We start from the raw sequence: 18,241 nt of genomic DNA on the forward strand, positions 1-18,241 counted from the left end.
CGTAGGGTGACTTTCCTAGCGCATGCGCCGCTAGTCCCGTTCCGCGCATGCGCCGCGGCTTCGGCCTCGGCCTGTGTGGCGGCGACAATGGAGGCGGCTGGGCGTCGCTAAGTCCCCGCCCCCCGTTTTCCTGGGCGCTCCGCGCCGGGCGGCCCCATGAGGAGGCGGCGGCCCAGCCGCCATGGGCTCGCTGAGCAGCCGGGTGCTGAGGCGGCGGGTGGCGCCCCCGCGCGGGGAGGGGGCGGACGGGGACCGGGGCAGCCGCGGAGGGAAGCGGAAGCGGGGCGGGCCCGAGGGCCCCGGCGAGAGCGACAGCGATGGGGACGGCGAGCGCGAGGAGCAGCTGCTCAACACCCCCCGCAGGTAGCGGAGTGGGGGGGCTGGGCTGAGCGGGGCTTGGGGGGTGGGGTCCCGGCTAGCGGGGGGGGGCTGGGCTGAGGGGGGCGGGGGGAGTCCTGGCTAGCGGGGGGGGGGCTGGGCTGAGGGGGGTTTGGGGGGTGGGGTCCCGGCTAGCGGGGGGGGTTGGCTGAGGGGGGCGGGGGGAGTCCTGGCTAGCGGGGGGGGCTGGGTTGAGGGGGGCTTGGGGGGTGGGGTCCCGGCTAGCGGGGGGAGGTTTGGCTGAGGGGGGCGGGTGGGGTCCCGGCTAGCGGGGGGAGGTTTGGCTGAGGGGGGCGGGGGGAGTCCTGGCTAGCGGGGGGGGGCTGGGCTGAGGGGGACGGGGGGAGTCCTGGCTAGCGGGGGGGGGCTGGGCTGAGGGGGGTTTGGGGGGTGGGGTCCCGGCTAGCGGGGGGGGTTGGCTGAGGGGGGCGGGGGGAGTCCCGGCTAGCGGGGGGAGGTTTGGCTGAGGGGGGCGGGGGGAGTCCCGGCTAGCGGGGGGAGGTTTGGCTGAGGGGGGCGGGGGGAGTCCCGGCTAGCGGGGGGAGGTTTGGCTGAGGGGGGCGGGGGGAGTCCCGGCTAGCGGGGGGAGGTTTGGCTGAGGGGGGCGGGGGGGAGTCCCGGCTAGCGGGGGGAGGTTTGGCTGAGGGGGGCGGGGGGAGTCCCGGCTAGCGGGGGGAGGTTTGGCTGAGGGGGGCGGGGGGAGTCCCGGCTAGCGGGGGGAGGGTTGGCTGAGGGGGGCGGGGGGAGTCCCGGCTAGCGGGGGGAGGTTTGGCTGAGGGGGGCGGGGGGAGTCCCGGCTAGCGGGGGGAGGTTTGGCTGAGGGGGGCGGGGGGAGTCCCGGCTAGCGGGGGGAGGTTTGGCTGAGGGGGGCGGGGGGAGTCCTGGCTAGCGGGGGGAGGTTTGGCTGAGGGGGGGCGGGGGGAGTCCTGGCTAGCGGGGGGAGGTTTGGCTGAGGGGGGCGGGGGGAGTCCTGGCTAGCGGGGGGAGGTTTGGCTGAGGGGGGCGGGGGGAGTCCTGGCTAGCGGGGGGAGGTTTGGCTGAGGGGGGCGGGGGGAGTCCTGGCTAGCGGGGGGAGGTTTGGCTGAGGGGGGTCCTGGCTCGCGGGGGGGTCTTGGATGCAGGGGTCCTGGCAGGCGGGGGGGGGTATTGGAGGGATGTCAGGGAGGCATAGTTATGGGGCCTTAAAGGTAGGGGTGGAGGGAGGGATTTGGAGGGTGATTGGGGAGGGCAGAAGGGAAGGGTTGGTGGAGATGAAATGTGTGGAGTTGGGGGATGTCTGAGGAGAATCCAGCTGGATGTGGCGGCCAAAAAGGTTTGGGGATGTAGGGAGGGCTGAGTTCCCTTTGCTCTCTGGAGGCTTGTCACATAGAAAGTGGGGGTGGGGGAGAGAAAACTAATTCTGGAGAAAGGGATTTTAGCCCCATGAAAATTGGCAGGGTATGTTTGTGTGCAGGGGCAGGTGTGGGCTTTGGGACTTCTGTTAGCTCTCCTATTCGCTCTGGGAATGTCCTGATAACTACTTAGCTGTAGACAGGTTTCAGAGTAGCAGCCCTGTTAGTCTGTATTCACAAAAAGAAAAGGAGTACTTGTGGCACCTTAGAGACGAACAAATTTATTAGAGCATAAGCTTTCGTGAGCTACAGCTCACTTCATCGGATGCATTTGGTGGAAAAAACAGAGGAGAGATTTATATACACACACAGAGAACATGAAACAATGGGTTTATCATACACACTGGAAGGAGAGTGATCACTTAAGATAAGCTTTTCTTTTCCTTTTCTTTTTACTTAGCTGTAGTAAACAAAAAGAAAGTAAACTTAGGGCACATGACCTCTGTCGGCAGCATATGGGGGGAAATGGTCTATAACCGTCTAATGACTAAGGGAAGAGAAGAAAATCTTGCTAGCCAACTTCTGAGATGGTGCTGTAAACAATCAAGTGCTTGACAAATATTTTTATTTTCTTTGTGACAGAATTCCACAGTTTGTGTATGTCTTTGGGTTGTTTGTTTGTTTTTGTTTTTTTTTAATCCAGGAAAAAACTAAAAAGTACATCCAAGTATATTTATCAGACTCTGTTTTTGAATGGTGAAAATAGTGATATTAAGATCTGTGCTCTGGGAGAGGAGTGGAACTTGCACAAGATATATTTGTGTCAGGTAGGTGGTATTTCTTTTTTGCAGTAGAAACTCATTTTGGAAAAATAAACACTATTCTGTAAATTTCAAGTATAGATCTGTTTTTTCTTCATCTCTTTCCTTCCCTTCACCCCCCGGTTTCTAATTTTATTTTTTTTGTTTCTATGCAAAAATATAAAGCACCTTATCTTGTGCTTCAGATGCTCTTGACAACAGCTCAGTTGCCAATCTCTGATTCAGCCCTCTCATCCTTGTGTAAACTTTCTAAAGATTTGTAGACTTGTATGGGAGGTGTTCAGATAATGAATGAAATATTGTAATATACGTGCTAATTCTTTCAGCTAGAAAGAACAGTTAATGGCCAGTCCTCTGCAGTGATAGTAAATGACTTGCACTCATAAAAAAAACTTAGAGCATTTTGAGTGAAGGCAAAATGTGAACATTTTTTTCCATCCCTCAACTTGGATGAACTTGCAGAGAGTCAGTAATACATTGTTTACAGCACTGTGTGAAAAATGCATATAGGAAAGCCTTTGCTACAAAGGAACAGGGCTTGTGAAGAACGCTGGACTTCAAAAATTTATGTCTTTTTTCCTTTCTGTACTAGTCTAAAGACGTCTGGTTTCAAAAAGATGAATGTGAAAACTGTTACTTCGTTCACTATCTACTTATGCAAAGGATGCTGATACTCTAGGTTTCTGTTTCTAAAGTAGAGGTTATGTTTATCACCAGTGGTCCTTCTGCTTTGAGATTATGTTGGTTTTTAAGCTTTCCTTCTCGAGATCTCAAGCAAGCAAGGAAACTGCTCTAAACAAGCCAAAAAAATGTATGTATCTTGTTTATGAGTAAGGCTGCATTTTAGTAGTGGGCGTTCTTAATAAATGTCGCGGGCAGTAACCAAAAATTCACAGCCCTTGACCTGTCCGTGACTTTTACTAAATACCCCAGACTAAAACTGGGGGGGGGGCTGCCGGCGGACACCATGGATGCTAGGGGAGGGCAGCCCAGGTGCTAGGCGGAAGGGGGGGCGGGTGGTGGCGCATGGCCTGGGACCCCCGCTGGTGCTGGGGCACGGCTGGTGGCAGGCTCCCTACCTGGCTCCGCACCTCCTCCTCCAGCAGCAGCAGAGTTTGGATGTGGGAAGGGTTGGGGCATAGGACAGGGTGAGGTGGGCTCTGAGCAGCGCTTACCTGGGGAGCTCCCCGCAAGTGGCTACATCCCCCTCGCTTAGCTCCTAGGCAGAGGTGTAGCCAGGCAGCTATGCACGCTGCTTCTGTCCACACGGCTGGTTTTGCAACTCCCATTGGCCGGGAACTGCTGCTGGCCCAGGGGCTGCCCAAGTACTTGGGTAGTCCCAGAGCCAGCCACATTGGCTGCTGCAGAAGTCACGGAAACTCACGGAATCTGTGACTTCCATAACCTCTGTGACAGACATGCAGCCTTATTTATGAGTAGTGGTTAGGCTGTGAAAGAGGTTCTTTCATGCTAATAGCACACTTTGCTTTTAAACAACACCTTTTTTTACAAGACTGCATAACACCAGCCCCAGGTATTTATAAAACACGCATATTTAAAAGTAATAAATTAAGAAGTTCTGTGAATAAGAACTGTATCTTCTGTGAGTGGCTTAATTGTAAATATAAGCTGCATGTCCAAAAGAGCTCACTAGTGAACTTGGATGCCAGTTTACTTAGAATGGCGTTGTCTTTCGGTGCATGTGCATCAGCAACTAACCTGGTTCTCAGACAAATACCTAGATGGCGAGTCTGGGTAGGATTTCTCTGGCTGACAGTAGCAGATGTCTTTTTTGTGCTCAAGCCCCATCTCCAACTTAATTTGAAGCTCAGATTTCAGTGAGCTGAAAGCAACTTCAGCCTCTGGACTGAGATACCATTCAGCTTTGTGTTGCATTCAAACCCCCAACTGCATCAGATGAAATCGGGCCAAACTTCAGCTTCGTTTTAGAACCACCACTTGTCAAATAACTCTTCCAGAGATTACTGTTGGGTTGACACTGTTATACCTGATGCTTTCCTCTGGTGCTTCTACAAAAGACAACGCTTCAGGCTGTTGTTGACTGATAGATTTGTATAACAGGTTTCAGAGTAGCAGCCGTGTTAGTCTGTATTCGCAAATTCTTTTTGTATAACAGGGTAACATCCAGATCTCTGCCAAACAGATCTTGAACACATGGAGTCCTGGATAGGGTTTGATGTAATCAGATGACTGCTTTTCGTGTGATGCACTGTTGGTGTGGGCTGTGACTATGTTCTGTTCCAGTTTCTTAGATTTAAAATTAAGACTGTTGAGCATTTAAAACAAGAAAAAGCACACACCCCAAATCTACAGCAGCTCTGATTAAAAGCTACTGCCATTTCCATTATTTTGTTTTCAGATTAATGTTGTTTCATATTCAGAAACTATGCATGACCCAGAGTGTAAACCAGTGGCTTTCAAACTTTCCAGACTACTGTACCGTTTTCAGGAGTCTGATTTGTCCTGCTTATCCCCAAGTTTCACCTCCTCTAAAAACTACTTGCTTACAAAATCAGACACAAAAATACAAAAGTGTCCCAGGACACTGTTACTGTAAAAATGCTTACTTTCTCATTTTTACCATATAATTATAGAACAAATCAATTGGAATATACATATTGTATTTATATTTCAGTGTTTAGTATAGCGAGCAGTATAAACAAGTCCGTTGTCCGTATGAAATTTTAGTTTGTCCTGATTTCACTAGTGCATTTTATGTAACTTCTTGTAAAACCAGGAAGTTATCTAGATGAGTTGATGTACTCACCCAGGGTACATGTACCCCTGGTTCAGAACCACTGGTGTAAATAATGAGGACATGAGAGGTTAAGGAGAATAAGGTACTGTACACTTCAATGGGAATTCTACTATCAAGGGATAGTATTCATACAAGTAGTGATTTGCATTGATAAGAACAGCTTTTTGCCATGGGGAAAAAATAGGAGAAACGATGGCTGCTTCATGGCAAAAACTGTGAAAGACAAAATTCTAGTTTGAAGTCATAATATGCAATATTTTAATTAGTATTAAAATAACAGTCATCTTGAAATCTAGTTAGCCTGTAAAGAATTAAAAGTAATTTCATGTGCTACATCTGAAAATCCCCCTACCAGTTTTTTGTGGTACTATTGTACAAAATCAGCAGACAAACTTTAATCAGAGGCACTGTAGTGCCTCGGTGGTTGAAATAAATTTGGACAAACATTAATTTAAGGTTCTTTTTCTTTATATCTGTGTGCTGTGGCGTAAACAAGTCTATAGAAGTCATATTTTTGGATAAAATATATGGATAATAGCAAGCAGAAAGAATAAACTCACTGCAGTTCCCAGTAAGAGGTGAAAAATTTACCTAATCTTTTTCATGTACTTCCTAAAATAATCCCAAACAGAACAGTTTATTTTTCCCTGTGGTTCTGTTGTTTACTTTAACCACAAAAGCATTCTTCCTTTCTAGAAAGTGTGTGCCAGAGTTAGACTTGTGTTCTCATCTTGGCTCTGCCACAGACTTCCTGTGCTACGCTGGGCAAATCACTGAGTCTGTCTTTCTTTTTCCATTCTATCTTTGTCATTGTCTTGTAAAAGGTTCTAAAATTTCTCTTAAAATCTCGATGTGGTTTAATGCGAAAGCATTTAATGTTTAATTTAAAATATTCAATGCATGTTAAATTCCAAAGTTTTTTGAGAAGGTGGTGGATTTTGCACCATATTGACCTTGTCTCTTAAGTTAAGAGACATCATGTAAGGGGGAATTTTGTTGAATTGAATCTCAAAATTGGTTCATGGAAGTGACTATCACCTTTAATTGGAACTAAATCAGTAGGGTTAAACTGTTTTCTCAATATTATACCGTATATCTGTAATTTTATTATTGGTGAAGCTATCGTTCCACCCTTACATATTGGACAGATTACTTCTGTGTCTTGATGACCATCTGTCAGCTTTAGCTCTCCTAGCTAGTGCATTAGTTCGTTAATTTTTCCCAGTAGATGGCACTGAGGTACTGAATGAGAGATGCAATATATATGAATGAGAGATGTAAATTAAGCTTTTTGGTGCTGCTTATTAAAACACACTATTCTCCATGAAGTCTAGGCATTAGCCCATGAGTGTACTAAGCTCTCCACCAGTAGGGAACAAACGATCCAGGTTCTTGATTACAAAGCAATAAGCAACAGTGGTGTATTTCTTTGCTCATAAATAGTGTGTGGTGTGGGAATACAGATTGATACTTTTGATTTTAGATACACGTGCTGCCACCAGTGGAAATATTGGGTAATAGTGCAGAAGGTATGCTGTTGTACAAATTAGACTTTATTTTTTTAATCTCTCAGGTAAACATCACTGAGTGATAGCATCTCATAATGGGCTCTCCTTCTGCTGAGATGGAAAATCATGAATCCTAGTAAAGCAGTATTTTTCACTTCATTTGGATGGAAATCTAGCAAATTCTAGTTTTATATGACTTACACTTTGTTTAAAAAGGTATACTAATGTAAATGGTGTATGTGTATGTGTTTGTATGAATTTACCTACACACAATTTTTAAGATGTATATGTGTCCTTAGTCTGAGACCACAATCTTGTAAATTAATCTGTATGTCTTGAATTCTTTTTTAATTGACTTAAAAAAAAAATCAATACCTGCAGGATTTTTTGTCTACAAAAATCTATAAGGGCTTAAATTTTGGACATGAGTACATGCTGTGGATACCATGATTTATCATGGAAATTTTTTTACAGTTTTTCTGCCTATTTAAAATCGAATTGATTGGGGAAAAATAACTTGTCTGTACTTTTATAAACAGAATTGAAATGTGGGTCAATGTTTGTAAATATTTCCACATAATTGGAAGAAATATTGTTAGTTCTTCTTGACATGGAAATATGTCACAATTATTTCAGCTTACTTACCCTATAATTTACTTGATTTTATAGCTAAAGATGATTAACAATTTTGGCTTCAGGTTTTCATTATTTGAATGAAATGATTCCTTGTGGTTTTTTTTAATAGTCTGGCTACTTTTCCAGTATGTTTAGTGGTTCTTGGAGGGAGTCTAGTATGGACATCATAGAACTGGAGATTCCTGACCAGAATATTGATATAGAAGGTAAGCAAGCACCTTTTTCCTGAACATTGTTAGTTCACTTAATTTCAACCTTTGAATTTTTTAAAGTACTGTTATGCTAAATCTCTAACTTCTTTGTTTGAAAAGAGGGTTTATTTTCAAATAAGTGAAAATGAGAACTGACAGATCACTAAATAACCACAACTACCCCAAGAGAAAACATGAGTTGTTTATGGCTTAGTTTATTCTTGGATAATGACAGGAACTGTGGTGAAGGTCCAGAAACTGGCTGAAGAAGCATAATCTAAAGCAGTGATTTGAACAACATACAACTCTTGTGGAGATCCAAGTGTTCGAATGAAGCACCTCTTTCTCTGTGTTGTCTTGGAAAGACAGCCAGTCAGAGGAGTGCTCTTCATGGTTCTCCACTCGGGACAGATTTGAGGATATGCATTGGAGCTATTGGCATCCTTTCCTGACCTCCAAGCAGCCAGGAGTAAAGAAGAGCGAGAAGAGGTATTCTGTTGGAGGACTTGCAGAGAGAAAGACACAGTAATTCCAGTTTGATATCCTGACATTGTGTTACTGTGATGGCGCGGTGGGATTATAATTCATAGGCATCGCCCTCTGCGGTGTTATGGTTCCCTGGAATTATTTGATGATGTAAGAGTTTTTTCAGCTGTTAGGATGAATACCAGTTGTTTAAACAGCAAAGTAAGTAATTGTATTGTTCAGGTATTACTTCTGCTTTTAAAAAATATGAAAGTTCTCAAATTCTTGTGAATCAAAATATGGAACTCTCTCTCCTGGGTACAGATTCTGTGTGTAGTTAGAACTACGGTGCTTATAGAAGTGATACATTTGACACAAATATTTTCTAATGACCCAGTTGAAAATAATCACCACATTTGTGGGTGTGGGGTATGTTTCAGTAGTTCTGATGTTCTGTGATCAGTCCATTGGCTTTCTTTTGATTTAACTTTTTTCAATTTAGCTTTTTTCAAGATTAAAGAATTTAAAATTTTAGCAACAGCGTAAGTTGAAAGGAATCCCTAGTGTTTAAACATTGTGTACTTTAAATTACTAACTGTGAGATTATAGCTATTTTTCTTTAGATTTGACAATTTGTGCTTTTTTAGCTCTGCAGGTAGCATTTGGCTCCCTATATAGAGATGATGTTTTAATAAAGCCCAGTCGTGTTGTTGCCCTTCTAGCAGCAGCCTGCATGCTGCAGCTGGTAAGTTCTATATAAAGTAATGGACTTATTTAGATAGTATAGTGGTCTTATCATTTATTTAGATTAAAATAAAAACTCGGAGTGTAGTTAAAAGGCACACACATGAACAAATGTTAAATATGTTCACTTTCTCCTAATAGATTATAAAAAATCATTGGAAAAAGAGTGGGCTGCTTAGTACTTATTTAGCACATATATCGCTGAAGCAGTTTTATATAAACATGCTAAGACTCACTTTTAGTTGAAATATAAAATTGCTTATTGAGGCTTACTTGAGGATGTAAGTAGGATTAAATTACCTGTTATAACAGCATTGTGCATGTTGCTGTTAAATATTTTTAGCTATATTAGTTTCCTTACTCTGAAAGAGTTTGGTCGTATTATTCTGGCACATAACTTTGAAAACTTAATGTATTTATAAATGGTTTTTCCTAAATTATCAGTAATATCCATAAAAATATATGGTTATGTTTAAAAAAAAACAAAAACTTTGAATGTTTGTGGATTTATTCACAGGATGGTTTAATACAGCAATGTGGCGAGACTATGAAGGAAACAATTAATGTGAAAACTGTGTGTGGCTATTATAATTCAGCAGGGACCTATGGATTAGACTCTGTGAAGAAAAAGTAAGAATTAACTTTTTTCTCAACTATTTTTCATGTTTAAAAGAAAATTTACATTTTAATTAAGATGGAACATTTTTCAAAATATAAATTTGAGCAGTGACCGATGAGTTAGTCCGCTGAAATTTTTTAAGTGTATAACATGGATCATGTGTGTTTTAATTCTCCTGTTTCTACTATTTTGAAAACAGTGGGCCTCCTTAAAAAACTGTAGCTTAGAGGATGTAAGAAATTAATTGTAAATTTGAAAAGAAGACAGATTAATTTTGTAGAAGGAGAGTAAAATATTAATGTAACTGGCTGTTCTGTTCTAATTTCGTTGGATATCGGTGCTCCTGGAATGTTCAATATGAAATAAATGTAAATTCTGAACTGTATAGGTCTTGGAAGAATTGGTGAGCAGGGTGCTCCAGCCAGATCCTTCTTCCCCAACAACAAGTGGTCCCGCAACCCCTTATGTGATACGGAGCTACTTTACTTCACCTTCTCAATTCAGACTTCCCACCTTCCCTTTGCTATTACAGAAGATAACGTTTGAAAAGTTTTCTGTTAGCGTCATGCTTATCTAAGTAAACCTCATACTTTGAAAATGTCTTAAAAGTTTCTTTAATCTTTCCTAAAGTTTACGATCATTCAAATTAAAGTAGTATGAAAGAATAAGATGTATTGGAGTTTTTAAATCCAGGGAATCAGAAATCAGATAATCAGATCAGACATTCTTCAATCAACTACAATTGTGAAATCTATTTTAAGGTTTGATCAGTTGTTTAATAGTCCAACTTGGATATCTGAAAATCGTGAATAACCAGCTGATTTTTTTTAAATCTAGGTGCCTTGAATGGCTTTTGAACAACCTGATGACTCACCAGAGTGTTGAACTCTTCAAAGAACTCAGGTATTCAGATTTCAATTAACTTAGGTAATTGAGTGGTTAAAATAGTCTGTATTTTTAGGTAACGTAACTAAAACGTGTTGCAAATGGCATATTAGAATATTGATGACCATTACAAGAACTAGACCATAAACTTTTTTTTTTTAATGTTATGAGACACTTCCAGGGTTGGCTGTGTGTATGTGTGTGATATAACTTAGCTTTAAAATTTTCTCAGTTGATGTTTGACAAGTTTTTCTTCAGATATTCATGATTTTTACTTAACACTGTTGGTATTAAGCTTTTTTGGTATTTGATAGTGTATAGTTAGTGAGGATCCTTAGTCCCTCGATTGTTAAGGTTGAAATTAACTTCAAAATATAATTTATAGTTTTTGGCTGAGAGTGTTATTTTCTGAATGCTTGCCTAGTGACTAGTCAGTTCCTTTCTTCTTCAGCTCCCACCTTTTCTTTTCATATTACCAAGATCTTGTGCACTGAATCAGAATATTGTGTGTGTCCTGGTGAACTTAGACTGAATCCTTTAATCTTTCGCTTATCTATGGTCATAGGGAAGGAACCTCCTTTCCTCTTAAATTGTTTTCCTTTTCCACGCTGGGTCAAAACTGAAACCTTTCAAAAAATTTTTGAAAAAAAACTCAGAGAAATCCTCCCCAGAACAGCTGGTTAGGGCACTCACCTGGTATAGGCGTGTGGGGAGGCAAAGATTCAAGTCCACACTAAGCTTGATTTGGCGCAGGGATTTGAACATGGGTCTCCCGTATGCCAGGTGAGTGCCCTTCTAGTCCACTCTCTCCCTGGCCCAATGAATATTTAGTTTATTTATGCAAAGGGGAACAGTTTTAATAGGAGAGATTGTAGAGACCCATTCCAGATTTGCCAATAGCCTGGTAATTAGTGAAACTCACCTCATCCAAATCAGGCAGAGCAGGGACTTCTATATCCCAGGTGAGTGTCCTAACCACTGAGCTAATAGTAATTCTGTGCGCTCTCTGTAACCAGAAATTCCATCCAAGGCTGGAAAAGCCTTCCAGCTAAAGTTTAGTCAAAAGCAGCCCTTTTAACAAGTTTCAGCTTTGACAGAGCGGCATTTTCCAGTGAAAAACTGCTTTGTTGGAAAATAGCCAACCAGCTTTACGTTTCACTTAGCTGTGGCAAGAGTGAATTAACTTCCTTCACTCTTTCCTCTTTGATATTACTGATTACTTGATCGACTTACAAGTTTATACGTACCATCTCATAGTATTTTCTTTTCCAGCATAAACCTCATGAAACAGCTGATCAGCTCTTCTAATCTATTTGTAATGCAAGTGGAGATGGATGTGTATACTGCTCTCAAGAAGGTACTTGCAAAGGGCGCAGGTTGTCCATTGCTTAAGACTATTGAAGCCAATGAAGTTACACCAGAAATGAATTTAGCCCAATTTGTTTAACATTTTTGATACTTCAGTGTTGTAGTGTAAAGAAATATTCAGATTCTGAAATGATTATATTATTTTGACTTCTTGGTGTTAACATTAAAATGTGTAGAGACAGAATTTTAAACTTTACGGATAATTGTACTGTGAAAATAATAGGGCAGTCGATCGCAGTTAACTCATGCGATTAATTTTTTTTAGTTAATCACGATAAATCGCAGTTTTAATTGCACTGTTAATAGAATCCCAATTGAAATTTATTACATTTTTTGATGTTTTTTCTGTATTTTCAAATATATTGATTTCAATTACAATACAGAATACAAAGTGGACAGTGCTCACTTGATATTATTTTTAGTACAAATATTTGTACTTTAAAAATGATAAAATAAATAGTATTTTTCAATTCCCCTCATACAAGTATTGTAGTGCAATCTCTTCATAGTGAAAGTGCAATTTAGGAATACAGATTTTTTTATTTATTTATTTTGGTTGCATAACTGCACTCAAACCAACGTAAAACTTTAGAGCCTACAAGTCCACTCTGTCCTACTTCTTGATCAGCCAATCGCTAAGACAAACACGTTTTTTTTGCATTTATGGGAGGTAATGCTGCCCGCTTCTTATTTACAATGTCACCTGAAAGTGAGAACAGGCATTCGCATGACACTTTTGTAGCCGGCATTGCAAGGTATTTACATGCCAGATATGCTAAACATTCGTATGTCCTTCATGCTTCGACCACCATTCCAAAGGACATGCTTCCATGCTGATGGCGCTTATTTAAAAAAAAAAATGCATTAATTAAGTTTGTGACTGAATTCCTTGGGGGAGAATTGTATGTCTCCTGCTCTGTTTTATCCACTTTCTGCCATATATTTCATGTTATAGCAGTCTCGGATGATGACCCAGCACGTTTTTCTTTTTAAGAACACTTTCACTGCAGATTTGACAAAATCCAAAGAAGATACCAATGTGAGATTTCTAAAAATAGCTACAACACTTGACACAAGGTTTAAAAATCTCCAGAAACTGAGAGGGACGAGGTCTGGAGCATGCTTTCAGAAGTCTTAAAAGAGCGACACTCTGATATGGTAACTGCAGAAAGTGAACCATCAAAAAAGAAAATCAACCTTCTGCTGGTGGTATCTGACTCAAATGATGAAAATGAACATGCGTTGGTCCTCACTGCTTTGGATCGTTATCGAGCAGAATGTGTCATCGGCATGGACGCGTCCTCTGGAATGGTGGTTGAAGCATGAAGGGACATATGAATCTTTAGCGCATCTGGCACGTAAATATCTTGTGACGCTGGCCACAACAGTGCCATGAGAACGCCTGTTTTCACTTTCAGGTAATATTGTAAGCAAGAAGTGGGCGGCATTATCTCCTGCAAAATGTAAACCAACTTGTTTGTCTGAGTGATTGGCCGAACAAGAAGTAAGACTGAGTGGACTTTGTTTTATTTTTTGAATAGTCATTTTTTGTACATAATTCTACATTTGTAAGTTCAACTTTCATTATAAAGAATTGCACGACGGCACTTGTATTAGGTGAACTGAAAAATACTATTTATTTTGTTTTTTATGATGTAAATATTTGTAATAAAAAAGTAAAGTGAGCACTGTACACTTTTTGTATTCTGTGTTGTAATTGAAATCAATATATATGAAAACGGTATTCTGTTGTTTAACAGTGCAATTAATTGCGCAATTAATTTTTTTAATCGCTTGACAGCACTAGAAAATGCCCTTTTAATCATAAATCTATTAATTATACCAGTGTTACAATTACAAAATTAATTTCTAATAATTAGAAGTAGAAATCATTACTTGTTTTGATCAGGAGTAGCTATAACATTAAATATATTTGTCTTGGATGTTTACATAATATTTTATGAATCTTAAATAAGCTTACAAAAATTTGTTTTTATTTAGTGGATGTTCCTTCAACTAGTGCCTTCTTGGAATGGACCACTAAAACAACTTTTAACTGAAGCTGATGCCTGGTTTTCCAAGCGTAGAAAAGGTGAGCCTATTTGTAGGGATGTAGTGTTTGTGAAAAAGGTGCTGGATTTAGAACTTCAGTGCTCAGTATATACAGCAGCAAGTACAGTGCAGTTGTCTTTCAGCTCCCTCCAAAAACACTGCCCCATGTATACCAAAGAGATGCATTCATTTACTTCACCTCACCTCTTATTCTCATTATACTGTTAAGGAATCTTCCCTTGAACTGTTTTGGCCGTGCATGTCGAATCTAAATCATTTCAGGTTACGCTGCTTTATTTTTGTTGTTGACTTATCTAGTGAAATTTTTGTTTGATCTTCTGAAAATTCTGGCCAAACTCTCTTGTATTTCAGTGGATAAAATAATTTGATCTAATAGTTTTACCTTTACAATTATTTGAATGTTGTTAACTTCCTTGGAATTGAGAAATCTATTCTGTTTCACACTGGTAATTTTGCTTGCAAAATGTAATTTGCCTTTCTCTATTTGGAGAGCTTAGGACCTTCTCTTAAATGTATATATATTTTAGAAGATGATCAAAATGAGCAAGTTCTAGGAAACCCGTAATGGTGTATGTCTCTTGTAATATTGCAGATTTTGAGGATGACATTGCATTCTTAGAATCTGAACAAGGAAGAGCATTCTTGACAGTATTCAAACACTTGAGATTGCAATACATCATCAGTGATTTGGCATCAGCAAGCATTATTGAGCGAGATTCTCTAGTACCTTCAGGTAAGAAAATATTTTGATTGGCTATTTTGTGTATTTTCTGATTAGTAGCTGAAACAAATTGTGAATGAAACTTTTGGGCTTATACCCTTGTTCCCATCTATCTGGTTTTTATTCATTTACATTCTTTTCTAAAATATTCATAGGGCTGTCAGTTATGTCAGCAAGGTCAGCAGAGCTGTAAAACTGCCTTGTATATCTGAATTATTGGAGTAATGTAAATATTGATAATGAAACATGTAATAGAATGTAAATATTGATTTGATATACTTCATGAAAATCATCTATTTCCTAGAAAGAGAATTGGCTAAAGCATTAAATTGAAAGTTAGTGATTTAATAGGTAGGTTTTGGACGTAGATTAGTGTTTGAAACTGAAGGAGTTGCAACAGCTTGTCGCTTTGTTCTCTAGCATCTCAGAAGGCATCTGTTACTTTACTAATAGATAAAGTTTGGAAAGGAGAAAGGTCTTGTGTTATCCTCAGCAAGGCCATTGGGTGGCTGGCTGTTCAGATATTCTGTTTGCATTTTCCAGGGTGTAAAATGTGCCCAACTTCTTTTGATTTGGGATGCACATGTGAATATTGAGAGAATAATCAATGTTGATGAAAGAAAATCAGGTTGAACCAAGAATTAAAATGTCAACACAAATTGCATTATAAATAGGCCCCATCCTCACTCTGTTGGCACAATCCTGAGTAAGCAAATGGTCTTTGCTCCTTGCTCTGAAGCTTAAAAAACTTGGGCACTGCTAGATGAACAGAAATATTAATTCTCAAAGTCGGGGGCCTAAACTGAAAATGCGCTGCCACCAGGTATTCAAATCTTCCAGTAGATGGAGCACTTGCCTTTCTAACTTCAGCTCCACTTCCCTCTTCCTTTCACTGCTAAGTTAATTGGGCATACCTGTTACAAAAGTTGCCAAATGTGATATATGCCATCATGTGCCAGCAATGCCCCTCTGCCATGTACATTGGTCAAACTGGACAGTCTCTACGTAAAAGAATAAATGGACACAAATCAGACGTCAAGAATTATAACATTCAAAAACCAGGCAGAGAACACTTCAATCTCTCCGGTCATTCGATTACAGACCTGAGGGTGGCTATCCTTCAACAAAAAAGCTTCAAAAACAAACTCCAACGAGAGACTGCTGAATTGGAATTAATTTGCAAACTGGATACAATTAACTTAGGCTTGAATAGAGACTGGGAATGGATGAGTCATTACACACAGTAAAACTATTTCCCCATGTTATTTCTCCCCCCCACCCCACTCCCCACTGTTCCTCAGATGTTCTTGTTAACTGCTGGAAATAGCCTATCTTGCGTGTCACCATGAAAGGTTTTCTCCTTTTCTCCTTCCCCCGCTGCTGGTGATGGCTCATCTTAAGTGATCACTCTCCTTACAGTGTGTATGATAAAACCCATTGTTTCAAGTTTTCTCTGTGTGTGTGTGTGTGTGTGTGTGTGTGTGTGTGTGTAAATCTCCCCACTATATTTTCCACCAAATGCATCTGATGAAGTGAGCTGTAGCTCACGAAAGCTTATGCTCAAATAAATTTGTTAGCCTCTAAGGTGCCACAAATACTCCTTTTCTTTTTGAAAAGTTGCCTTGATTTCCTCTTCTCCAGCTCTGTATTGGATCCTCTTGGATCTGTTTTCCACCATCTTTATTCCACTTGAACTGTTTTCACAAAGCTTTCTGATGATCTCAGGATCTCTATTTTATCTTCACTGACCTCTAAGAATATGACATGTTTCAGAGTAGCAGCCTTGTTAGTCTGTATCCGCAAAAAGAAAAGGAGTACTTGTGTCACCTTTATTTTCTTTTCTTCTGAGAATGACAGTGTCTAAATCTTCTCAAATCTTATCCACCTTAGGTTTTTATGATACTGTCCTTTCTGGTTCTCATGCTACGTTGTTGTCTGCCCGTTCCATGTCGTCTTTGGCGTGGCCTCCTTTGTCTATGGGGTTGCATGTTGCTCTGTCCTTGAATCCCTCTTCTTTTTGTGTTACTCTCTTTGGGTTTCATCCTGTACTTTCACAGCTTCATTTACAATGTCTGTGGTGATGCACAAATCCATCTGTCCAATCCTTATTCATCTCTGCCCACCCAATTCTGGATCTCAGCCTCCCTGACATCTTCTCCTGGATGTTACTGAAAAGTTAGACTTACGCAGTTCAGTTTTAGCTTTTTTTATCTTTCCTCTTAAACCCTCTTCACTCTCTCCATCCTCTCCCTTATGACATGACCTTCATCCTTCTTGTCACTCAGCCCTGTATACTAAGTGTCATCTTTGATTCATGCCTCCTCGTCGCCCATGTGTTCAAGCCATGTCCAAATCCTGCTGTGTCTTCCTCCAAAACATCTTGAGGAGCTGTTTTTTTTCAACAACTAAAATGCTCTTTCAAGTCCTCATGTCCCATCTTGATTACTGTAATCTCACTAATATCCGTGCTCAGCCGCATCCACTGCATACAATATGAAGTTTCCAGCACCATTTAGCCAATCAATTTGACCAAGTAATTTGCTCCTTTTTTAATCCTTTCCTTTACTTCATCTCCTGCACTGCATCAGGTTGAAGCAATGAACTTGACCCTACATTCATGGCACGAACTGTGCCCCTTGTTTGTTCTTTCTTCTTATTGTGTTGCCCTGACCCTTTTACCTTGTTAGTGGTGTCAGCTTCTTCAGTCATCTCCTCACCTTTGACTCCGCACCCTAAACACAGAACGGACCTTGAGCAGGATCGTTCCTGAAAACTTGATTCTGCTGTGACACCTGCAAGAAACTAAAAGGCTAATTGTGGCTAGATTTTGGGTACTTAGGAGTAAAGTACTTCTCCAAAAAAAATTATTATAAATATGATCAGTTACCACCGAAACCACTTCACTTAAATATTGTACTACCTTCCCTTACTGCTGGTTATAAAACCAGTCTCCAGTTTGTTCCATCTTCATCACGCCAGCGCAACCCAAGAACTGAATGTTTATCTGAATGGTCAGAAGGTGAAGCATGAAGTAGAACTGGCCTATCTAGGTGTGACCTTAGACCGCACACTGAGTTACCATGTCCACCTGAAGAAGACAGCAGCTGAAGTTAAGATGCATAACAATCGTCTTAGCAAACTGGCAGGTTCGTCATGGGGTGCTCGTGCTCCAACTTCGCGGAGTTCAGCTCCTTCCACCTTGTATTCGGTGGTGGAGTACTGCGCGCCAGTTTGGAGTCGATCGTCACACACCAAACTGGTGGATATGCAGTAACATGCCACAATGCGTATCATCTCCAGCACCCTGCGTCCGAATCCACTCCCCTGGCTTCCAGTTCTGAGCAATATTGTCCTTCCTCATATCAGATGAGAGGTTGCGACTGGCAAGTTACTGGAGAAAGTACGTGCCAACCCATGCCTGCCACTGCACAATGACCTTTTTAACCCACCAGCTGCACATTTGCTGTCACTTTGCCCATTATGGTCTCATCTGCCATTCCAAGATGTTAGGGCAGAAACCCTCTGGCGAGAGCAATAGATATGTTAGAATCCCCAACCAGTCCCTCATCACCGACCCCACAATTTGCCCGCCTGGTTTTGACCTGCCCTGTCGCCAAAGGTCCCTGTTGAACAGGTTCCGGACTGGGCAAGGTCTCTGTGCAGCCAACCAGTATCGCTGGGGCCTTTGTGACAGCTCTTTGTGCTGCTGCGGTGCAACACAG

At 41.3% G+C, this 18,241-nt stretch overlaps 1 protein-coding gene across 1 annotated transcript in view; it reads left to right on the forward strand.

Moving 5' to 3' along the window:
• Positions 1-51: 51 nt before the first annotated feature.
• The window catches only part of GMCL1 (germ cell-less 1, spermatogenesis associated), a 32,779-nt gene continuing 14,589 nt past the window's right edge, over positions 52-18,241 (forward strand). Inside the window, 9 exon segments of the mRNA XM_038384799.2 lie at positions 52-363; positions 2,413-2,536; positions 7,563-7,659; positions 8,757-8,854; positions 9,371-9,483; positions 10,310-10,375; positions 11,630-11,714; positions 13,727-13,817; positions 14,391-14,531. Of these exon segments, the coding sequence (XP_038240727.1) occupies positions 182-363; positions 2,413-2,536; positions 7,563-7,659; positions 8,757-8,854; positions 9,371-9,483; positions 10,310-10,375; positions 11,630-11,714; positions 13,727-13,817; positions 14,391-14,531 (997 nt within the window). The 5' untranslated portion in view covers positions 52-181.

The sequence above is a fragment of the Dermochelys coriacea genome, chromosome 26 (assembly GCF_009764565.3).
Source record: "Dermochelys coriacea isolate rDerCor1 chromosome 26, rDerCor1.pri.v4, whole genome shotgun sequence".
NCBI lineage: Eukaryota > Metazoa > Chordata > Testudines > Dermochelyidae > Dermochelys > Dermochelys coriacea.